The 24,995-nt window shown below is 46.9% G+C and overlaps 1 protein-coding gene across 2 annotated transcripts in view; it reads left to right on the forward strand.

Moving 5' to 3' along the window:
• ABHD2 (abhydrolase domain containing 2, acylglycerol lipase) overlaps positions 1 to 24,995 on the forward strand; it is a 95,751-nt gene that overhangs the window by 13,840 nt on the left and 56,916 nt on the right. Inside the window, exons 2-3 of one of the 2 annotated variants that reach the window (XM_027570095.2) lie at positions 10,139 to 10,239; positions 12,473 to 12,672. In XM_027570095.2, coding sequence (XP_027425896.1) covers positions 12,479 to 12,672 — 194 coding nt within the window. In that variant the 5' untranslated portion in view covers positions 10,139 to 10,239; positions 12,473 to 12,478. The remainder of the gene's footprint in view (positions 1 to 10,138; positions 10,240 to 12,472; positions 12,673 to 24,995) is intronic. The other variant, XM_027570096.2, reaches the window with a different exon arrangement.

Consider the following 24,995-nt stretch of genomic DNA (forward strand, 5'->3'; position numbering starts at 1 on the left):
GTGCCCGGAAAGAGCAGGACTGATGGCCGGTGCTAGGTAGGGCCTCCATGGAGGCCCAGTGTTGGGGCTGCCTTATTTAGTACCCCCAGGTGGTGATTATCTCACAATATCCTTTCTTTCATTTTTAGCCCAAGGGAAGGGCCTGAGTGTGGTCCTTCATATTAGCATTTAACCAGTGGAGTTTATCTTCTGAGACCTGGGCATTTGTCACGTGGACTCCATGTGACCTTTAAGCCTGCTGCCCTAAGCTGGCAGGAGGTCCTGTTTCTACTCGCAGAGTCCGAGGTACTTATAAGACAGAAAAAAGTAAAGCATGCCTTAAAATGCCATGCACATTGTGTACCCTTGCCTCCCGAACCTTCGTGGTCTTGGAAGGGCAAAGAGCCCAGAACCTTTCCTGCTTTCTAGGCCTGGGTTGAAGGGTCTGGTGGCTGAGCCCGGAGAGGAGCTCTTGCCCCCACAACTGACAGAATTCATCATCAGAGAGCCCCAGATCCCAGAGGAGCTGGAGGGCTGGCGAGCTAGCCCGGCGGGCCAAGTCTCTCTCCCTTGGGGAGGGGCAGAGGCCTTGACCTGCTGGTCTGGTCTTCTCACACGTCTACTTCTTGACACTTGCGTGGTGAAGGGCACATGCCAGAGGTACCGTGGGCTGCATGTGTGATGCTTTCATCGTGGGGTGTGCCCTCTGGATGTCTTAGCCACACAGCCATGCTCTGCTCTGGCCCTGGGGGCCTTAGGAAACCAGACTGGTCAGAAATAGGGATTCCCAGTTACTTTCGTTTTCTCTCTGAGGGTAGCTTGTAAGTGTCCTGTTTTAGCTCTGGGTGAAACTTCCCTCTTCAGCATCAAGGGCTGTGCCAGGCACGAACTAGGTCTTGCCCTCCCGCCATTTCCTCCAGTCTCCTGGTAGTTTGTTTGCAGACCTAGAAGACTGGGCGGGAGCCGTACTGTTCCCAGGACATGCCCAGGAAATTTCTTTTGTGCAGTAAATCTGGAGAGGCTCTTCTCTTCAATTGTACCCTTCTCTTAAAAATTCCAGGAAACTGGGCGCTTAGGTTTCTTGGGTTCTGGCAAACTGAGATTTGCTTTTGATATTACAGAATTTACTTACAGTGTTGTAAGTTTTGTTTTCTTTTGTTTTTTAACTCATGACCCTCAGATCAAGACCTGAGCTGAGATCTAGAGTCAGACACTTAACCCACCAAGCCACCTAGGCGCCCTACAGTATAGGCGTTTTAACACAATGTGTACAGCGATCAAATATCTTCATTAAAGTGCCTGTCCTTTTAGAAAATTCTAGGCTCTCCATAAAGGAAACACCCGGCTTACGATTTTTTTGTTTGTTCTCAGGTAAGGATTGAATGGTTTCTCTGTGGTAGAGAAAACAATTTTGCTGGTGATTTTCCTAAGTGCTTTATTAACCCCTTTGTGTCCAGTGGGAAGCACAGCACTGTTCCAGCAGGGCTGCTCACTAAGGGCAGAGGCCAGCCTCCTTTCTGTGTCTGAGTCAGGGCCTGTAAAAGTGCTAAGTTAAATGTACGTGCTTAACTGTGACTCAATCTCCAGCTATTTTTAGGTTAGTGATTTTCTTTTGGGAAAACTCGTGGGTTAGTAGCCATTCCTGACATTTAAATGTGAGGTCTCCATTTGCTCGCATAGGGTAACTTTCCTCTTACTAGGAACCTGTAGGACATTTTCCGAAATTTCAGCAGGTTGAGTATGCGACCCTATGATTTGGTGGAAGACTATGGTTAAATTAAACAGCTAACACACGAGTGAGCTCCCCCAAAGAGGCGATCTCAAGGCCTGAATTGTGGCCGCAACTGAGAACAAAGTGAGCATACATGTATTTAGTTATCTGTAGATTCCTCCCCTTCTCTTTATCAAATTGTGTGTGACTTCGGACAGTCCCTTCATTTTGTAGCACCTGATTTGTAAGAGCTGTTGTGCCAGATCACCAAGGCGCCTTCTCGCCTCCCTCCCCTCGGCCACTTGCCCGGTGCCATCAGACCGCATGCCGGCGGCCACCCAGTCTGATTTGCTGAAGGAGATCTAGTCGAGGTCCGTAGTGCTCGATATTCAGAAATAAATAAACTTCTCGTGGTGTCTGTTGGAAACAGGATTGGCCGTGTCATTGCCAGGGCCCTCCATCACTTCGGGCTTGAGGCGGTCACCCTGGGGACTCCTCCAACAGAACCCTCCTGGGGAGAACAGGCAGGCCTGGCACAGCCTGCACATGCCGAGGTGGTTCTGTGAGCTGCCAGCAGAAGGGCTCACCCAGGGCACTGAAAGCTCACTGTGAGCGAGAACAGGGCCTGAGGCGGCCCAGCTGTCAGAAGGGCACGGTTCTGGGTAGCCCGGGATGTCCCTTGGCGCCTTCCGGCCATGCCTCTGACGCGTCCCTGCCCTGTGGCAGTGAGGGGTTGGCTGGGCTTTCTCCTAGCATCTGCTCTGCGCTTGTTTCTCTCCTGCTAGGGAGTTGCTTTTCATTTTTATTTTATTTTTTCTTCTCTAACTGCTGTGACTTCTTTAGTGAAATGGCAGATAAAGTGGGGGGAGAGACTGGCCCTCTTCCTCCCGGCTTTCTCCTCAAAGATGTCATGTTGCCTCCATCTAGGGTCAACGGCGTTTTTTTCCTAAGCTGCCACCAACAAAGCTCACGGATTGGGGTGAGGTGAGGTTTTCATCGGCAGTGTGCTGTGGCCTTCCGCTGTCCTTCTGACACTACTCACGGGGCCGTTGGGAGGAGCGGAGCCTGTCCGAGGCTTCCGGTGCTGGCCTAGGGTCTTATTTCAGGGCACTGAAGAGGTGTGTCAGCAGATCCAAGCCAGGCAAGAGTAGGTTTACCTGTTTCAAAAAAAAAAAAAAAAAAAAGAGTAGGTTTACCTGCAGGAAGGGGGTAGGGGTGAGGGGACAGCCCTTTGGTGGGAAAGGACGGACCCCCCCCCGCCGGCAGGAGAGAGAGGGCTCTGGGCTGTGCACTGCTGGAACCCCTTTTAGCACAGAAACAAGAACACGTCTTGGAACTGTTAACAGAACTTGGTGAAGAACACTTACTATCCAGTGATTCACTAAGTTCAACATCGTTCCCCATTAGAAGAATCAGGAAGAGTGTGTTCTGGGGGTAATTGCAGGCTTGTTAGAGGAGGCCCACCCAGTCAGCCAGCCAGTTACTTGTTGTTGGTGAAGTAACCCCTCACAGTACCTCTGTGTCTGGTAGGAAAGAATGTCTTTTGGGGTAACTTCTGCCAGATGGAGGAGTTTACTAAGGAAAACTGGAGGAGAGCTTAGTAGTGGTGATGGTACAGCTAGTATTTGGGGGCACTCACCGTACCTGAGGAGTGTTATAAAATCCCATCTCTGTATCAACACATTCGGATGAGGCCCAAGGACAAGCTCCGTAACTGGTGGGGCCAGGATCTGATACTGGGCCAACTCAGTGCAGGACCTGGACCTAAACGAAATCCCCATCCACACCAGAGTGGAATAGGAAGAGAGAAATTCTTTAGGAGTTTGGTTCGGTTTGGTTTTCCTTAATAGGTATTTACCGTGGGACCCACAGAAGTACTGGAGCTCATTCGTCAGGTCCTCTTGGGTTGCAAGGGAAGGAGACACCCCCTCCCCAGATGTCTCTGTCTCGGGGTTTCCATAAGTCACTGGTACTAGGAGAGGAAAGGGTGGTCTGACAGCTAAATCACAGAGGCAAAGAAGCCAAGCCGATAAATATTTGTGCACAGAATCCCATTTGTATTGTGTTAATAAGTAGCCCGTGAGTGTTCATGTCAGTTAGCTGCTTTGGATCTAAATTGGCTGGAGCTTGTCTGGGTAACAAGGAACCTTCCAAGAGGACATGGCAGAGGGTCTCTTCAGCCTGGAAGGACAGAGGTGGGAAATTACTGAGTCCTGAGAGGCAATTGGGGCGTATTCTCTCACAGCTCTGAGCAAGCCTGAAATCAAGGTGTCGTCAAGGTGGGTTCCTTCCCGAGGGCTTGGAGGGACAGTCTGTTCCGGGCCTTTGTTCCTAATTTCACTTGGTTGCTGGCAATGTTTGGCATTCCTTGTCCCGGCGATGCTCCACTCCAGTCTCCACTTCTACCTTTAAAAGGTCTTCCCTGCATGTCTGTGTCTCTGTGTCTAAACTTCCCGGCCCTTACAAGGACACCAGTCCTGGGGTTAGGGCTGACTCTAAACAGTGTGACCCCATCTTAACTTAATTACATCTGCCAAGGACTGATTTCCAAAGGAGGTCACATTCACAGATCCCAGGCGGACGTGAAGGGCGGGGGGAGGGGGGACACTATGCATCCCACTACACCATGTAATGAATTTTCCATGTTTGAGGTCTCTGCTTGGTTTTTTCTTTCTTTCCTCACTTTAAGTTTTGTGTTGTCAGTGAACACTAATATTCTGAGGCTGAAACGATCGCTCACCCATGCAGGTGGAAGGAATATGACAGAATCATGGGCATAAATGGCACAGCTGAAAATGTATAACTGTTTAACTTACTTGAAGGAAGAACAAAGGTCATGAGGGGTGTCCTTCTTGGGAGTTTTGTTGTTAATGGTCCACAGAGTAAGCTGGGAGGCGGGGGCTGTCTCTTGTTACAGAGCACAGAGAGATTTTCCTGTGCTATTTAGCCAAGGACTGCAATTCTATCCCTAGAATCTCAGAAATTTCAAGCCGTAGGAGACCTTTGGCATCATCTGCTTCTAACCTAATCCTCTCATTTTACGGATGAGGTGCTTAGGGTTAAGTGACTTATTCAAGGTCACTGGCTAGGAAGGAGCAGAGCGGGCGCTAGGACCCAGGTCTCAGAACCCCAAGGTTGGAGCTTCTCCCAGCCCAGGGGCCCCCATCTCTCCCTGCATCTGTGTGTCCATCTCAAAATAACACCCTTAGCCATGGGAGAGCGGTGAGAAGCCTGGGCCCTCGCGGTGGTGGAAAGACTAGTCAAGGGCATCCTAGAGACTGAGGCACTACTGAAAGATCCTACACGGGTGGGCATTTTGTGGCCCCTTGCACCTTAGGTTGCCTTGTTAATGTAGAGCCGACACACAGAATTTTAACTATCAATTACAGCATTTTATGAGTAAATGCACTCATAAAATGCCCGGGGGGAGAAGGGGAGGTGTGTGGCTCTCTGGTGTGCAGTGAGCCCAACCCTAGCCCTTCCTTTCAAGGAGGTGGAAGTGGGGTGGGGGTTGGGCGATGCTGCCTTTCTGTCTTGCACACACCCAGCCCTCCGGCTATTCTGTGTGCCTTCTTTTCCCCACCTGGGCTGCCTGATGTTCCTATTCACCGGATTTTGCCTGCCCAGAAAAGGGTGAGGGGGCACACAAAATAGTACAATGGCAGCTTACTTTGTTATGTCTGGAAGAAGTTCAGAATATTAATATTTTGTGGCAGGTCAAACTTGGAAAGAGAGAACCCCATAAAATCAAATGCTGCAAGATAAATTAAAATGAATGTCAAGGGTTTTGTTCTGAAATTGCCAATTCACTAATGCCTGGTTTTATACACACACACGCGCACACACACACACACACACGTATATATATGGATTTAATATGTGTATTAAATATGTATTTATATATAATTGATATAAACGGTAAGTGCACATGCACATGCACTCTCACACTTACACGTGCTTCTTCTAAATCCTATACTCAAGTCCCAGTTGTAGATCTAGCTTCTCCATGAGTCTTTCCCTGCTTAATTTTTTCCTAGACGAATTTATTCTTGTCCCCAAGTTTCTAAAGTATAGAGAGCCTTAAGATAAACTTCTTTTCGAACCCTCATGCACTATTGGTGGGAATGCAAACTGGTGGAGCCACTATGGAAAACAGTATGGAGGTTCCACAAAAAGTTAAGAATGGAACTACCCTACAATCCAGTAATCGCACTACTGAGTATTTACCCCCAAAATACAAAAATACTAATTCAAAGGGATACATGCACCCCTTTGTTTACTGCAGCATTATTTATAATAGCCAAGATACGGAAACAGCCCAAATGTCCATCAGTAGATGAATGGATAAAGAACCTGTGGTATACACACACACACACACACACACACACACACACACACACACACACACACAATGAAATATTACTCAGCCATCAAAAAGAATGAACTCTGGCCACTTGCAACAACATGGAGGGAGCTAGAGAGTATTATGCTAAGTGAAAGGTCAGTCAGAGAAACACAAATAACATTTGACTTCGCTCATGTGGAATTTAAGAAACAAAACAAATGAACAAAGGAGAAAAAAAGAGAGAGACAAACCAAGAAACAGATTCTTAACTGTAGAGCCCACACTGATGGTGACCAGCAGGGAGGTGGGCGGCTGGATGGGTGAAATAGGGGATGGGGACGAAGGAGGGCACTTGTCGTGATGAGCACCGGGTGTTGTGTGGAAGTGTTGAATCACTATATTGTACACCTGAAACTAATATTACACTGTCTGTTAACTATACTGAAATTAAAATAAAAATTTTTAAAAAGGTCAACTTCTTTTCTCCCTAGGTAGAATGAGAATTCTATTTCATTGTGGTCCAGCGCAATGTTTAGCATAGTGCTAGGCACACAGTAGGTTGCCGGGTCCTTGAGCCACTGAGGTTCAAGGGAGGTAGCCCTGGGGACATGTGGTAGAACTGCCCTGCTTCTTGGGACTTTGGGATCAAGGGTGCATCTTTGGACCATAATAATTACAAATCTCTCATAGGATTGCCTTCACTGAGCTGAATTCCATTCAAAACTCTTGGCATTTTTTGAGGGTTGAGGAAATTAATTTTCTACTGCATTTGCTATTAAAAACGTTGTAGGAGGACCTTGCCTATCACATCACTCAAGGTCCCCTTATATAAAGTCCCACAAGGTTCTTGTTTTTATTTTTGTTTTTTTAGTGATTCTGTGTCAGAAAAGCCCTGCTTCCCCTTCTTATCTGTCTCGCTTTGTGGGATAAGAGCACAGTACACAGTACCTTTCTTTCCACTTTGGAGAACCAGGGGTTTGACTGGGGTTCCCCTCTTTGCTCTTGTAGTCAGAAAGCTCAGGTCCGTTCTAGGCTTACTCACATCCATAATTCTTGTGTGTGTTGACAGAGGTATTTTTCTTGTCTAGATGTTCGTAATACCTTCTTAGATTTTTTTTTTTAAAGATTTTATTTTTTTATTTGACAGAGAGAGAGCGAGAGCACAAGCAGGGGGAGCAGGAGAGGGAGAAGCAGGCTCCCCCCTGAGCAGGGAACCCGATGCGGGGCTCGATCCCAGGACCCTGGGATCATGACCTGAGCCAAAGGCAGCCACTTAACCGACTGAGCCACCCAGGCACCCCCCTTCTTAGATTTTATTAATTGCTATCTTAAGGCTTTTCTCTGAGAATATTATTATTATGAATTTTGGAAAAGAAAAAAAAAAGAAAAATTACCTATACTCTAATGACCCAGTGATTGTAGCATCCAGAAAGATTTGAGTATATAGTATTTGCTTCTGTATTTTTAGAAATTGCAGACGAGGGGCGCCTGGGTGGCTCAGTCAGTTAAGCATCCATCTCTTGGTTTCAGCTTGGGTTGTGATCTCGGGTCAAGCCCCACATTGGGCTCCACACTCAGTGCGGAGTCTGCTTGTCCCTCTTCCTCTGCTCCTCTCCCCACTTGCACGCTCTCTCTCTCTCAAATAAATAAATATCTTTTTAAAAAATTGCAGACTAGAAAAGTCTAGAAGTAACAATGGCTTAAACATGCGAGGGATTATTCTCTCCCATAAAAGAAGCCCAGAGGTAGGCAGTCTAGGTCTGACATGGTGGCCCCATGAAATCATCAGGGACCCCAGGGTTCTGTCTTTCTACTCTGCCGTCCTCTTAAATGTGGCTCCTAGAGCAACCTTAAGGTCACTTCATGGCCCAAGATGGCTGCTGGGGTTGCAGTCACATCGTTTGCATTCCTGGGATACATGAAGGGAAAAGGGTGGAAGAAGAGTTAACCTCCTGCCTTTTAAGGAGGCTTCAGAGAAATCAGACCAGCACCTTCAGAATTGGTTAGAATTTAGTCACATGGACTCACCTGCCTGCAAGGGCAGCTGGGATCTACAGTTTTTTCCAGCAAGGCAGGCTCATTTTACTGGTCTCTGTTACTAGGGAAAAGGAGAGACCTTTGGGAAGCAAAAAAGAAGCCCTCTGCCACATATCTCGGTTGTTCTACATGCATTTCCATTCAGCATTTTGTTGAAACCTCCTCAAATAGTTTGTGGAAAAAGTCAAGATAGATAAACATCCGTGTGAATAACAACAAAATGCATCACTTCTTATGTATCACTCTGTCGTTCCATAAGTTTTTCTGTGAATTTATTATTTATACATATTCCGATGAGTGTACGTTTTGAATATTCAGTGACTTATCCAGGGCCAGAGGGATCTTAACACAGGTTTCTCCAAGGGTCCTGTATTTGGATGGCCACAGGAACCACTCCAGCACCATGGGGGGTGGGGAGGGTGTCAGTGTTGGGGGCCATGATAGGGAGTGGTGGGGACTGTGGCAGTGCGGAGATCGCAGGCCCTGTCTGGAGGGGGCGGCCCCCTCTCAGCTCCATCCCTTGTTCTCAAGTGGGAACACAAGCTCAGTATTGCCATATCTTCTAGTTTTGTTTTTGTTTTGTTTTTTTTTCAAGAGAAACCAGAAATTCAGATTTTTATCTGAAGTCCCCTGGTGTTTATAACTTGGTGGCTAATGAACTTAATTTTTTAAAATGCTAGTCAAACACAATACAATCCCTTGGGCTGCTGATTTAGGATCTTTGGTCTGTTCCATCCGTGTTTTCCCGTTGGCAGCCGAGCCCGGGAAAGGTCAAGTGCCTTGTGATGTGGCTGGAGACTTTGCTTTTTGGTCCCCACCTCAACAAAGCCTGGTCTTCTGTGGCTAATTTGTCTCAGAATATGAAGAAATAATAAAAATTTGAGGTTGAGCAAGACTCCACTGAAGGTTAATTGAGTCTCCCCTTCAACTGGCTTTCATTTCCTTTTGAAGTCATTTTGATGTGATGGAATCAGAGAGCACTGGGCTCGGATCCCAGCTCCGCTCTCACCGCTGTGTGACTTTGGGCAAGCTGCTGGTGTCTCCTCTGTGTCTTCTGTCCTTTCGGTTTTCTTTCTTGCCTGCTTTTGTCTCTTTCTCTCTCTCTCTTTACTTTTCCTCCTTACAAATAGCACAGCGTGGTGGTGAAGGGGAGGGCTTCCGGAGCCAGATAGGAATCCTGGTTTCTCTACCTACTAGCTGGGTGGCCTTGGGCAAGTCACTCAAATTTCCTATGCCTCAGTTTCCTCGTCTGTGAAATGGGAATAGTACCAGTACCAGCTCCACAGGGTGCAGTAAGGATGGCAGAGGTAAAGTAGCACAGACAGGCCTTGGTGCACATAGGTAGCACTATATAAACAACCACTGTCCCCTCCACCCCCACCCCTTTCTGTTTTCTGCTTTGGAAGCCATGCATTTGCAGCACAGTGGGCCCAGCTCTGGGTCCCCACTCACAGAGAGCACTTTCAGTTCCTGCCACCCCCGCCCCCCGCCACCGCCAGCCCCTAGCCCCCAGCCCCCAGCCCCGACCCAGACCCCTGGCAGGTGGTGTGACTTCCCACTCCGTGCCTTCAGCGTCCTTCTGCTCCCAGTGCTGGGCTTCCAAGCCCGTCCATGCTCACAGCCTTCTCTTTCTCAGCTCATATTTTGTCTGTCACTACTCGATGTTTGGGAGACAAGGGATGCATCAACCCACTGCTGTCTTGACCTCAGGCCTTGCTAATAAGAGATGTCCTCGGTCGCCCAGATGATAACTCTCAGGCATTGGTGAAGATGACTTTCTAAGATAAAGCATGAAAGTCGTATGGGTTTGCTTTAGCCAGCGTTCTGAAGGCAGCAGATAACTCGTCCTGGAAACCAGAGAGCCTGTCAATTTGTGGCTCCACAAAGACGTCCCCCAGCAGGTTTGTTCAAACGGCCAAGCGGCCAAGAGTGTGGCACTTGTGTTAATGAAAGAAATGGTCTCTCTCCCCAAAGACTTGAAATGAAGAGCGACTTATACCGTACTTTTAGTTTAATTAAATTGCTTCTTTCTCATCCAATGGAATGTGACCATCCAGTCTTTTCAGCTTTTAGGTTAATTTGAATAGGAGATCTGACCCAAGCGGCCCAGCTTTACAACTCTTCAAGGACAGTCAATATTTGCAGTAGAGAGGAAGAAGGGACATAGGTATGTATGGCCCAGACTTTTGTTTGTTTCTCCTTTTCACTTCCCCTTATGTTAGGAAGTAATGAGAGGAAGTGGGCATGGTGGGAGGAACTTCTTTATTTAATTCCATAAAATTTCAATTCTTGACCAGCAAGGAAACCGGTAAAGCCACCTGCTGCTTTTCTCGGTGTCTTTCCAACAAAGGGGATGGGAAAGAGCGTGTTACCAGCTTCGTGTCAGAAAGACTTTGGAACTCCTTCTGGACCTTGTTTGGGGCCTTGAACATCCATATTAATGAACAGCAGCGTCCTGGGTATTTGTCTGCCTCCGGTTTGACTGGCTTAGGTGGCAGGGCACCCGAGAGGTGGGGGACCAGAGCTGCAGGGGAAACCTGTGGAGCACTTTGGGAGCTGTGTACGTTTTTAGGCCACATGCCCCTTGGAGAACCTGATCAAATCTGCAGGTCGTCGATCTCAGGGTCGTGAGATCGAGCCCCGCGTCGGGCTCTGTGCTCAGCGAGGAGTCTGCTTGAGATTCTCTCTCTTCCTCTGCCCCTCCCCAGAGCACATGCTCTCGTGCGCTCTGTCTCTCAAATAAATAAATCTTGAAATCTGCAGATTCTTGCCACAGAAAACCACACACATACAAACCTTTACATCTAATTTCAGGGGGTACCTGGACCCTGGAATCCTGTAGGGAACCCACAGACCCCAAGTGAAGAATCCTGTTTTAAGGGTTTATAAATAGCCAGCCTTTCGGGGACGTGGCCCCAGGAGCGAGGTGACACGTCTCCAGAAGTTAGGTTTTAAGGCAACTTTCAGATCGTAAAGGTTCAAAGGTTGATACAGCTGAAAGTATATTTTGATTCAAAATCATGTAGGATCCATATTTTAAAATTATTTTCTTGCCCCCATGGTGGAAGGCTAGTTGAGCCCTGATCTTTCATTGCCCTTCCTCACTGAACTGGGACCTCTGCCAGAGGTCATCGGCAGTGTGTTCAGTCCTGTATTTGCCAACGTCACCTTGACCTCAGGAAAGGGTTTCTCGGACCCCTTTGGCTTCATTGCAGGTCTGTAGAGAGTTCATTTGGTCATGCCCCGCACACGTTTTTGGGAGATTGTTTTGTCTTGCCCATTCTGGCTGCACTGTGGGCCACCAGAGTTCTTATGCTGACTGTTTTTAGCAGAGGCTACTTGATACCGTTCGAGGGAAGCTGTTGCCATAGCTACCTTGGCTGTGAGTTACCATTTTCTCCTTTTCGTTAAGCTCGTGGTTTCCCTGATTTTTAAGGTAACAGCTAATGTTCTGCTTTTCTCCTGAGCAGCAAGGAAAAGACTGGATTTTTGTTGCTGTTACTTTTGTTGTTGTTGATGTTTGGAAGGGGTGTGTGTGTGTGTGTGTGTGTGTGTGTGTGTGTGTGTGTGTGTTATAAAAGGTAAAGCTACCTCAAAACATAAAATATCAGGAGAGCTCGGGGGCAAAGCCAGACCTGCATACACGTTTTCTGCACTCCCAATTTTTAATTTTGGTCTGGATTTTGGACTAATGGCTGTCGTCGTCAGGTACCTTCAGTGGGGAAAGAAATTGGCGGAGTTCCATTTCACACTGCCTGAAACCCAGGCTCAAGGATCGCTGCCCCCTCCCCCCAACCCCGGGCCGAGTCTGCACTTGACTCCAGCCCTGGGGCTGCCCCCTCCCCGCCCCCAACCAGGAGCAGATAGGACTGAGTCAGACCCAGCTTGCTTTGTTTCCTCCTGCTCTGGCAGTGGGGGGGTCGGGAGGGGGGCGGTGAGCAGTACCATCACACCTGTGGGCAGTAGTGGTCCCTCCCACATCTCTGTCCTGGGCTGTAAACATGATGCTTCACACACACCTGGTGCAGAGCCACTCAAGGCTACCAGCCCATGGAAATCAGTGGGCCACCTCTAGTCCAGCTGGAGCCTCTTTGGTGGGACTTCTTTCTCCCGCTCCCCAAAGAATGCTATTCTCAACATTTTCTAATTTGCTTCTCTTAGAAGAGCTCATTCGATTTAAAACAAAAAAAACCCTACCCAGTGTATCAGTGCACAAGCCTGTTTGTGATTTGGGTTGTTGCCTGCCCACTGGCGGCCTGAAGGTGCTGATGGCCATCGCCCTGGGTGGCCCGATGGACATATCCGGATTGTGACTTGTCATCAGCTCTGCCTCTTAGTGCGGTGGGCTCCGCCCCTCCTCACTGTGCTTCTAACCCTAGCTGTGTGCTTCTGCTCCCCAGGTCAAGATGAATGCCATGCTAGAGACCCCCGAGCTCCCGGCCGTGTTTGACGGGGTAAAGCTGGCTGCCGTGGCTGCCGTGTTGTATGTGATCGTCCGCTGCTTGAATCTGAAGAGCCCCACAGCCCCGCCTGACCTCTACTTCCAGGACTCGGGGCTCTCACGCTTTCTGCTTAAGTCCTGCCCTCTTCTGACCAAAGAGTGAGTAGACCCCACACCCACCGTATGCCCACCTGCTGGTCTGTTTGGCTGGTGCAGTGTGCAGAGAATCTCTTCACATTGTGTCCTTAAGGCATCCAGGTAAAGTTGTGTCATTGGTGTTAAAATAGCCACAGTCTCAGTGCCAGTCTGGTGTTTGAATCCTGGAAGGTAGGGGACAGGGTGAGCTCTTTGTTGCCTGGAAACATCCCTTCCTCCACACGGTGGTGTCAGCATCCATGACAAGGGCCTTGCAAAAAGCAGTAGTCATTTTTAGGTAGATACAGAAAACTTGGACAGTGTTCTAGCCCTTTATCAAGTGCACTGTTGCCAGTCCTAGGACAGAGGAACCATCCTTACCTAAAATAATTAATAAGCCAAAAAAAGCACAGATTTACCGGTTGGGTACTCTCCATCTGCGTTACTGAAAAATGTATTGAACATCGGCTCAGAGAGTACTTGAATTGTGAGGGCCCCGGGTTTCCCTGTGAAGCCCCAGGACCGTATTTTGGAGGTAGCAAGGGTGAGCACTGCTTCTGAGACAGGAAACGTAGTGGTGAAGTAATGGCAATCTGCATTCCCTGTCACCCCTGTTTTCTAGAGGTGCGTGGCTAAATTTTTCCCTGTTGATGTCCTCCGAATAAATCTGTCTTCTCTCAGGGCTCAGGCCAAGCCTGGGGCATGAAGCATTTCCTGCTCTCCTGGGTCTGAATTCCTTCCACCTTGCTGATTATTGCTGCTTCACTGTTTGTGCCTCTTCAAATGGATGCTGTTCTGCCCGGCGTGCCTTAAGATGGGAGCTCCTTCTAGAACTGTCTTACTAAACAGTGTCCCCTCAGCATGAGGACTAAACTCAGTGGAGTTTCTCATACTCAGTGGCTAGTAGTAGGGGCTTTCCCCCTCTCCTGATATAACTTTTCATCCCCTCTAGGGGGTTGGTGACATTGGGTAAATGATTCTCTTCTAAGAGTGGACAAGTGGGCAGCAGACGCATCTGAGAGGTTGGGTTCTTGCTTTGTCTTGTGCGATTGTCTAGTTGATATTTATGTGCTCTTAGCTAAGGCCAAAGAGCTGCCATCATGGGCTTTGGGTGTTTAGGGTGTTGTGTGGAGTTTTCTTACTTTTAACAGTGGTATCAGGACCCAGAAGCTACTATGAAGTTGAGAGTGACTCATAAGTCACTCATGTTGCCTAATATTTGTGGGGAGTGCTACGTGTGGTATGTGTCATCATGTTGATTTTGGAACTGCCCCTACTGGGGGGGGCGCTTTATATCACCGCGGGGATAGAGTAGCCCCACAACCGGGCATTAGACCAGGCATTCTTATTCAGCAGGGTATGCACTGAAGAAGCTCCTCACCTAATCGGGGTGCACAGAATCTGTATGCTTTCCACTTCGGCTGGCATTTTTCTTCATTACTTAGAGAATTCACTAGTCCTGACTGGCAAGTGACATTTGCACCCATTCTCATATTGAGTGGGACCCAGCTGGACCCAAGTTCCTGGGCTATCTCATTTTTAGAGAAAAAAATGAAAGTATTGGGTCAATATGTAAGTTAATAACGTAGATGAGTGCAAAGTTCTACCCAGCATGGGTTCCTGAGTAGCTAGGGGAAGCCACGGAAAAGCTGCTGATGTCCGGGCTCAGGAAAAACATCATGAATGGTTGATCCCATACTAATTGTTCAAAGTAAAAAAAAAAAAAAAAAGTTGATTATGGCAAGTTTTTACCTCTTCTCATGTTTTCCTTTTAAAAAACAACCCAGAAACATTAAATCCAACAGTTCTCTTTGCTCTCTTTTCCTCCCTGGCACACTCTCTTCCTGAACCTAAGATGCTGGTAGGGCGCCACATGACACTGTTGAGATGGCTGCACCCACTCTCCTGGTGTGGAAGTGTGTCCCTGGCCACCGACCTCCTTGAACCTTGTGGCGGTGTCCACCGCGGCACCACCCCTGTCGTTAACCAGTCACCTGCTCCCTCCTGGTAAAACCCAAATTAGGGAAGGGTAGAGATCAGCCTTAGTTACTTAGCTATGGTTTGAGGGTAGGTGCAAAGGGACAAGTTGCCCGGAAACTGTTCCCTTCCAAGACCCATCCCTTTGAGAATAGGACCAGCCTCCTCTGAGCACGTTGGAACATTACTTAAACAGCTAAATTCTAAACATCCAAGCTCTCTTACTTGAACATGACAAATGATCAGAGGACCAAAGGATCCACTTTTTCCCCTCCATCTTTTAACTAACCTCTTATTTTATTTATTTATTTGTTTAAGTAGCCTCCACGCTGGAGCCCAACACGGGGCTCAAACTCACAACCCCGAGCTCAAGACCTGAGCTGAGGTCGAGTTGGATGCTCAACCAACTGAGCCACCCAGATGCCCCAATTAACCTTTTATTTTTTATTTAGGTTCTAATTTTAGGAATAACTATATCCTCCACTCAGGTAGCTTCTCAGCAGAATATTTTCACGTTACCCTCTTTTGTCCTTCTTCCTGCATTTTAAATTTGTTGCGTATCTCTCGTAGACATTATGCATTTAATCTTAATGACTTTTGAGGTTGGACTGATTTTTCCTCTCATTTTGAGGAAACTTCCCAGGAGCAGAGAGGATAACTGAAACCAGCATTGGTTCCCCCTCTTTTTCTTTTTTTTTTTTTTTTTGTTTTTATTGTTTTTATTTTTTATTGTTATGTTAATCACCATACATTACATCATTAGTTTTGGATGTAGTGTTCCGTGATTCATTGTTTGTGCATAACACCCAGTGCTCCACGCAGAATGTGCCCTCTTTAATACCCATCACCAGGCTAACGCATCCCCCCACCCCCCTCCCCGGTCCCCCCCTTATCCATGGGGAGGTGGACAGACTCCTTAGGGTACGGAGGAGAGAAGTAAGGGGCCAGCCCGAGATGAGAGTCTTCAGCAGGACTGGCCCCAGAGTGGCCTTCTAATTCCCACGTGACCCTCTTTCTATTTTAATCACTCTGTCGGAAGCCACTGTCCTTGATGTTCTTTCTCTGTGTCACATTTCTGAAACAGCCTCCCATATATCTGAAGCTGAGGGCAGGAAACATGTCTGTTATGTGTAAAAGTGCTTCTCCTGAGACTTTGAAGATTTTTTTTCCTAGAGGAAGCCTGTCTGCAGCCTTTGCAAACAATTTTCTGGGCTAGAAAGTTCAGTTAACTGATTTACCGCAAGCTAATGGTGTTACTCAATAACCCTGACTGAAGGCAGCCGGTTATTATGACTTATGTGTGGAATCAGAGCATATCCCCCTGCTGTTCTGGTATAGAAAAAAAAAAAAAGCTGATGAAAGGTGAAGATTGAAAACATGAGAATAAAGTTTTTTCTTCCTCCCTTTCAGCATTAAAGTTAGTTTTTGAATCTGTTTTATGATTATCTATCCAAAGATACATTAGAAATGCATCTTTTAATGTCCAGAGGAAAACTTTGCTTACGTGGGATGATGTTTCTCTTGTTCACTTAGCAACAGATCAATATTTACCTAGTGATTCACTTTTTTTGTTCTCAAGAAATGTTTGCTTTCAGTGGAACAGGCAGACTAAAGCTTGGTTCAGAAATTATGAGAAGATCTAGATGATGCTACAAATCTCCACTTTTTTCTGAATTAAAAATTTAATGTGTATTCATTTTCTAAAACTGAAAAATGAAGCACATGAAAACCATCTATAATTCTCCTACTCGGAGATATATCCCATTATTACCTAGGTGATCATCCCTTTGGGTCTTTTTCTTCTGCAGACTCCCCCTCACCCGCCCAAATCAGGGGTCTGTATAGTGTTGGGTGGCCTGCTTTATGCCATGGACATTTGCCCACAGTGCTGTGTATGTTCTAATATTTGACTTTTAACAGCTGCAAAACTCTGTCAACAATTCAAATTTCCTAATGGCTGTTGGGCAGCAGTGGTGTAGAGAAAAAGCCTTGAATTGAAATTTGGACTAGAATGGAAACCTAGGTCTTCTACTTCTAAACTAGCCACAGAAACCTGGACCAAGTGACCACCCTCCTAGCCCTTGGTTTCCTCCTGTGTGACTTGAAACAGGCAGCACTCCTGTGATGCCCTTTAGCACTAGTAACCTGAGTCTAGTACCTCTGTTGTCACCAAGCATCAGATAAGTCCACTTAGATGAAGGACCCTGGGGGTGGGGGTTGTGGCTACAGAATGAGGACAAGAACCCAAAAATAAGGTTTTCTTGTGTATCTGCCCTCTTCTGTTTCCACCCCCCGTGTTCTAGGAAGGGCTGTCACTAGCCCCCCTGGACTTTTGTTTTTTTAAGGACTTCTTTTCCCCCCAGTCTTTTTTTGTGCATAAAGGTTTATTATTTAACAAAATTGATTGATACTTACACAAACTGTTGGGCAACTTGAAAATTTCAATTAGAAACATATTGTATAAAAAATTCCATTGATAAATTTAATGCCATTTCATTGTATAAAGCATCATAACATATTTAACCAGTTTCCTGTTTTACTGGGCATTTTTTTCCATTTTTACATCTTTGTAATTATAACCATTGCTGTGGTGGATGCATATATAGATCTGATTGCTCCCTAGAGTAAATTCTAGGAAGTTAATACTTAATACACATATATTTGTTAATATATTTGCTATATAAAAAGATGTGCTCAGTTTAAGGAATTTTACATATATTGCCAGACTGTTTTCCAGAGGGATTTTTACAGGTTGTAATCTAAGCAGCATAGTTGGTTTCTCTTTTCTTCATATTTTAGCCTCTGTTTTCTCATCTGCAAAACAGGAATAATGATAGTAATACAGTTCTTTCCCACTTCCTAGGCTCGTTGGGAAAACAGATTGCAATAGTATGTGAAAATGGTTTATATCAAGAATTAGAAGCTTGAAGTTCCAAGGTCCTGGTGGAGTTTTTTCCAATAACCTGCCATTCTGTGTCTTCCTGTGGCTTCCTTCAGCCACTCCTGGGGTTGCCCCCTCCACCATTGGCTTCTTATGTGTTTGACATCGAGCCAATCACTTTACATTCAGTACAAATAAGAGATAGAGTCTGAAAAGGTGATATTGTGACCCACTTAACAAGTCAGCTTATGCAATCACGTCTCTTATTTGTCTACTTTATCCTTAAAGCTCCACATGCCTTATTAGGTTGAAATAACATCTCCCCTCCCAGATTTTCCAGCCTGCTCTGTGTAAGGCCCAGAAAAACCCAAGGGGTTATGTAATCTAAAGGAGGGGGCTGGGTCATTCCCTCTCTTTCTGTGCTCTAAATACAAAGGGTATTTTGAGCTATCGTGTACAAATAGTACAATGCACAAACCTTAAGTGTACAGTTGAGGACCTTTTGCATATGTATTCACTTGTGTGACTACCACTTCCTTGGGCTTTTACAGGAGTGTCCTGAGTCACCTCCTTGCCCCTGCACCACCCCTGTGTCGCAATACCACTTGAATCGACTTCCTCAAGCAGGCCAGCACCTAACACGCTGCAGGGTGACCCCAACCTACCTGTGGCATTCTCCCATTGTCCACTGAGTGTCTGCCTCCTGAGCTCCTGCCCCGGGCTAGTCCCAAATCCCCTCCTTTCTCTCTCTCTACCAAAGTGCCTCTTCTCCTGTAAGAAAACCTTAGCGTCTATTCTGAGAAACTTTTCCTGATTTCTTCCCTGCTCCCCCCTTCAGTCAGAATGAGCCTTTCTTCCTTCTCCCTACCTGTCTGTTTCCCCAGCTTGTACCTTCTGTGTCCATGTAGCACATCCTACCTTGTCTTGGAGGAATTCGTATCTATCTCTTCATCGTCAGTAAAGTAGGTGTATCCCAAATGCAGAGCCACACTCTTGTTGAGACAGAACAAGATCCCTGGCGCTCCCAGATCTTAAGTATAATGCCATTCTGTCTCTTGTTTTCCATCGACAGGCGTAGGTGTGGGATGTTCCCCTTTTGGTGAGTGCCTTGGGTGGCTGGGCAGGAGAAACCACACTGCTGTCTCCTACTCATGCAGCCGGCACCGCCCAGGGGTGCAAGCGCTCCAGGAAATCAGGTGTGCCTTTAGCTCTGATGGAATTTTATTTTGGGGGAAGTCACTTACCCTGTTTCTGAAAGAAGATGGATTGTTGTCTCAGTCTTAAATTAAAGCAGGGCAACCCCAGATAAGCATAAAGGCAGTTTGCAGCCTCCATCCTTCCCTGGGGCCTCGTTGAAGTTTCCATCACCAGGCCCTGGTTAGGAAGTGAAGATAGGAAGCAGGTGCCCCATCGCTGGAAGCCTGCTGTTGAAATTTATAGATTCCCTGTGGGAATCCAGGCTTCTGGTTTTTCACTCATGAGCAAGCCTGTCGGTGTGGGTCGTGGTCTGGCTAAAGATGAAGGCATTCAGGAGGAGCGCGGTAGAGGGCTTGGCTAATAGACCAGCCAAGAAACAGATAGTTGAGGTGCTTTCACTGGGCACAAGAGACATCCAAGAGCCGCTGCAGGGTCTGGACAAGGGAAGCAGTGTGATCAAAACCACAGCCACATGTCTGTGGGCCCTTTCTTTCCTGGAGACTAAAACGTACTAGCTTTCTGCTGCAACCAGCTGCCACCTGTATTCGGAAGAGCTGGGTGTTAATTGTCCTCTGTGGGGGTGAAAGTACCTGAGATGTGGGGATGAGGGCCCTACCCATTCCAAACCGAGCTGAGAGTTGAACATCGTAGCTGCCTCCGCATGCATGGTGCCCTCCCTGCACATTTCCTCTTTGAGGCTGCTTTAGATACTTGGAAGAGAATGGCAGAAACATCATGACCTTTTTCATAGACAGTTCATGGATTTGTGTTCTGTGCTTTTCCCAGTTTCTTCTCACTCACCAGAGTGCAAACTCCAAACAAGAATCCTATTGAACTATTCTGTTCATTATAATTAGTCCCCATGTTTGGTTTCCTGCCCTGAGTCTTGGTTAACCAATGTCTGAGGATCTACTCCTCTGATTCCATTGTTGGTGGTGTTAAAGAAGGATGTGTGGGGTTTTTTGGGTTTTTTGTTTGTTTGTTTGTTTGTTTGTTTTAGAGAGGGTGGAGAGGGGTAGAGGGAGAGAGAGAATCCTAAGCAGGCTCCACGCCCAGTGTGGAGCCCAACACAGGGCTCGATTTCACAACCCTGAGATCATGAGCTGAGCCAAAATCAAGAGTCAGAGGCTTAACCAACTTAGCCACCCAGGTGCCCCAAGGAGGATCATTTTTAAAAATTTTTCACTGTAGAAACTTTCCAGAGGCACTTTTTTTTTTTTACTTGGTTTCTGCACCACTATGCTTCCTAATTATTTCTGAGACAGCAGAGCAGATCAGCTTTTGATTTTTCTCTCAGTATCAATTCCATCCTTATTGCTTCATACGTCTTCTACTTCCTAACAGTAAATATTCATTTTTCTTTTATCTACCCCCAATAAAAGCCTGATTCTGTATATAAAGACACTGTATTTGTCACAGATGTGCAAGATACACGATTTTAATGTACCAAGGACGTATTAAATAATTAGAGGGGAGCCTGGGTGGCTCAGTCGGTTAAGAGTCCAACTCTTGATTTCAATTCAGGTCATGATCTTAGGGTCATGAGACAGAGCCTCGAGTGGGGTTCTGTACTCAGCTGGGAGTCTGCTTGAGATTCTGTCTCTCACTCCAACCCTCCCCCTGCTCGTGCACATTCTCTCTCTCTAAAATAGATAGATAGATAGATAGATAGATAGATAGATAGATAGATAGATAGATAGATAGATAGAAGTACACTCCAGAGAAAAGTACTAATTCGGATGGCTCTGATAGTGTAATATATGGAGTTATTAGAGACCCGCCAGTCCTTGCATTTTCCTTCCTTGCCTCCTCTGATAAGGCTATTTGCAGCGGTGGTCCGGGGAGACGTTAGGGCGAGGGGCTTGGGTACGGACGTCTGACGTTTGCAGTCTTCCATAAAACACTGTGTAAACGCAGCTTCGCACATTCCCTTCCAGTCAGATTGTCGCCCCTAGGCCCCCTCCTGGGTGGAAATTCTGGAGACAGTGCAGCTTACTTACAGTGAGTTCAAGTTGAAAAGAATTTCATTATTTTGGGCTTAAATTCTTCTTAATTCCCTCTTGTTCACAGAGACATTCCAGATTGGATTTAGATCTTTTCCTCCTTGGCCGAACACTAAAGCTTTGTGCTTTTTATAGGATAAACTCCTAATTGCCAAGTGACTTAATTCCATTGACCTGACGTTACCCATTTTAAGAACTGTGCAAATATTTCCTTAGTTGCTTGTGGTGAACCATTAACAATTGATAAGTCGATCTGTAGTGCTCCCGGTGCGCTCTTTCTGTAGGCACCAGACCTTCAGAGCACATTTACAATCTACATTGTAAAAGAGCACCTGAAAGATGAAAGACTGCAAATCATCTTTACCGCGACCGATTATTGACGGTCAGCATCAGTGAGGTCACGTTTTCGGGTGACTTCATCTTAAAATTGCTTGTGTTTCTAATGAAAGGACCCCAACCCAAACTGTCAAGATGAGAATCGCTAAGCCCGGGATACCATCTTCTGTGCCTATGCTGACCGAACATCCCAGTTTTCCCAGAACTGATGGTTTTCCCAGAACATGGGGCTTTCAGTGCTAAAACCAGGGAAGTACCGAACAGGGATGAGTTGGTCCCTCTCCCTGTTACTCACTGTCTTCTGCCATCAGATATTGTGGTTTTGATAAGTGGGTAGGCATTTGGGAGCAGGTGGTTAGTTCACCAGTGGCCAGGTTTAATTTAACTCTTAGGTATTGCCCACCTGCACTGTCTCTGCCCTAGCAGGTCACCTATCCAGGGGGCCAGGAGGAAAGTGCTGTCATCCTGGAGGCTACTTGTATTGAATTAAGATGACCAAGCTAAGGCTATGGAGAAATTCATTCATTTTCTCTAACCTAGGTAGAGACTGCAGCTGCTGCTGCTGCTTTTTTTAAGTAGGCTCCAAACCCAGTGTGGAGCCCAATGTGGGGTTTGAACTCATGACCTGGAGATCAAGACCTGAGCTGAGATCAAGAGTCAGATGTTTACCCGATTGAGTCACCCAGGCGCCCCAAGATTGTAGCTTCTTGTTAGAGACTGTGCCTTCATGCACGAATTGCTAAAAGATCTAAAAGATTCAGAATCCAAACTATTCAAGACTCCCTTGATTTAATTCAGTTGGAAAGAGGCTCATCTTCCATGTGCCTTGCCCTCCTTAAAGCAATCGCTTCCAGTTTCCAAAAATTTATGACCAACCCATTGCCCTATTGTCGGCCGGGGTTTATTCTTCAGGGCTCTATGTCTTTTAAAAAGCAAAAGAGGCATGTGCTACCAACTGATGCCATCACACAGAGTTAGACCCAGCACCTACAGATGGGCAGATGGGCCTCTGCTCCGAGCAAACCTGTCTCATTGCTGAGTCATCCCCCCTTCCAGTCTTTCCCAGACTAGGATCCAGAGTCCATATTTGTCCACCAATCATCCTTAACTTTACTCAAACTACAAAACCAAATTTACTTTATAGGACTTGCCAGGGATCAGATCCATTTTGTGGTCCTTCTCACTTGGGCTGAAAATTGGCCCAGTATCCAGGAGCAGGAAATGAACCTTATTTTCTAGGGGAAAGTCTAACATTTCTAAGAGTGGCCACCTTTTATCAGCTTCTGATGTTCTGTTGACCCGGTAAATTCAGTGGTTATCAATTTTGATCTCAAACTGTTCTTTTTCTCTGCCCGCTGCCTGGCACATCTCCCTTCATTATGACAGATAGTGTACTTCATACTATAGAACAGTTATCTGCTTTTTTTTTTTTAATTTTCTTAAGTGGGCTCTGCGTGGAGCCCAGTGCAAGTTTGAACTCATGATCCCGAGATCAAGACCTAAGCCCAAATCAAGAGTCGGATGCTCAACCGACTGAGCCACCCAGACAGCCCAGAACAGTATCTACTTTATTGGTAAAGTATAATTAAGACAGTAACGTGGACAGTGCTTTCTAGAGGGTGAGCGAGTGTGATCACTGCTTCCATGCAGCGCTGCGGGGCTACCAACTGACTGCAGTTTGCACTTCATCCTCGTCTGAAGCACAAATGCAGGAAGTCCAGTCCTCCTCAACAGCCTGGAGAATAACTTCCCTGCAGATGGATTCTGTGGGGGGCACGGGGCCTTGGGATCACAATCTACCAGGTGGCAGAATATTTACTCAAGGAAGGAATTTTCCAAGGTTTCTAAAGGAGATCTGCCCCTCCACAGGGTCCTAGGACACGAAGCTTTTACTGCTGCAGAAAGCTGTAATCCTTGACGGATTGATGTTTGGTGTGACTGGGTGTGATGCCCCCTGTGGTCACCCCACATGACTGTCCACCAGGGCTATGCGCCCCTCAGAGCTGTTCCGCTGCGCAAGGTGGCTGCCTGCGGTGCAGTGTCACCATGAGCCACGGAAGTGAGTCAGCCCTTGCGGCAGCTTTTGAACTACCCTAAATCTCTGCCCATGCCAGTTTCTAATCATGAAGGGAGGGCTCTCAGTCAGCATGGGTGCACGGCATCAAGCCAGACAGCTTCCCTTCTGAGGCAGCCATTAAAAGAGGCCGTCCCCCAGAGCATTTGGGAAACCATCTCGCCTGGAGGTCAGTGGTTGATCCAGAACCATCTGCGGCCTCCTGGGAGGGGAGAGATCCATGAGAAGCAGCAGGTCACATATTCTCCTCCTTTCCGCTGACTGCTAATGCCACTGCCACAACCAACCTGACATTTCTGTGACTTGTAGCACCAGATTCTCCTGCTGGCAAGACCCTTGAACTGGTGTTTTCGGTCAGATCACAAAAGTTTGAACACTAATTCCTTACTAATAGGAACTGAGAAACTGTATATGTTTCTTTTTAATTTGAAATCTGCCAAGCCATAACAGTTGGGACTTTTCGTTCCTTGGCATTTCAATAAAGGAAGATTCCTCTCAGTGAATAAATAGACATATGTATTTTTTGAGCTTGTCAGTTACTCGTTAGTAACCTGCTCTTCCAGTCTGTTCACCGTGTGGCACTCACACTCGTTCCCTCTCTCACACACATAATGCTTTTTCTCATATTTCCACCTTACGTGTCCATCAAAATCCTGTCCGTGCCTCAAGGCCGCCTCACATGCCGGCTCTTGCGGAACTCTCTAGCCCTTACCCTGTGCCATCCCTGTGGCTCCCACCTGACGACAGGAAGGTAAATGATATCTTTCCATGTGTGTATCTCTCTACAACTCTACTCTGAAAGGCTTAAGGAGAGCAACTATCTTCAAATTTTCTGAATTCTCTATGGCCGTTATGTCGCACACATTGAGCGCACGCTAGTGTTTGGAGATAGTTTTGGTAGGAACCCATGTGAGGAAGTGTCAGAACGAGCAATTCAGTTAAATGCTAAAGGAGCTTAGAGAAAGAGGGAGAGAGTACTGGGGAGGCTTGGGTGTTGAGGTTTTGAGTGACCCTGTGAGATGAGTTGATCTGGAGGAGTGGGGCAATAGGAGAGAAGGCAGAGAGGTCAGCGTGAGCAGGAACCAGCTGAGTTGATCATTTAAGCGAGCACTTCTGGTCAAAAACGGACTTGGCTCTCCAGGCCAGCACTCCTCATCTACCCACTTTCCTTTCTTTGTCCTGTCGGCCTTCCAGCCAGCCTGCTTGGGTGATGATTTAGCACATTTCCCCCTTGTCACTGGTTTGCCCTGACCCCACAGCCACTCTGCTCCTCCCCCACTGCCCCCAGATCCATGGATCATTTGGCTGGACTCGGACCATCTCTCTTGTGATTCCTAAAGATCTTTTTGGTGCTCTTTGTGTGGCCTGTGGACCTGCCACTCTCTCTGCCCTTTGCTTACTGTGCCTTGATTCTGTTTGCTTAGGTGCTCTTGCCCCATCACCAGTTTGGTCTCCGCAGCTGCTTCCTGGCCAGCTCCATGCCAAGTCCCTGTGTCATGGTGTGGCGTGCCAAGAGCTGTCTGATTATAGCTGAGAGCCCCAGGTCTTTGGGGGAGAAAGAGGTCAGATCACATGGGATCTCACATTTCCAGAAAGGAGAAGTTTGGGTTTGAGCCCATGAGCACTTGTGGCATTAGGAAAGAATGGGAATCACTAGGTGTGGTGGGTAATGGAACATCCTTGGGTGTTGGCAGAGAGGGCTGACTCACAGAGAATGTTAAGATTACTGAGCAGCTGAGAGAAGAATAGATTGGGGAACAGAAATAGAGAAGTCACAGGGAAGCTGCCTTCTGAGGGAAAGTGCTTTAGTTTCGGGCGCTCTGTGGGACGTGCAGGCGGGCAGGCGTGAATGTGAGAGCAGAGCTCAGGTGTGAGCTGA

This window comes from Zalophus californianus, chromosome 6, assembly GCF_009762305.2.
Source record: "Zalophus californianus isolate mZalCal1 chromosome 6, mZalCal1.pri.v2, whole genome shotgun sequence".
Taxonomy (NCBI): domain Eukaryota; kingdom Metazoa; phylum Chordata; class Mammalia; order Carnivora; family Otariidae; genus Zalophus; species Zalophus californianus.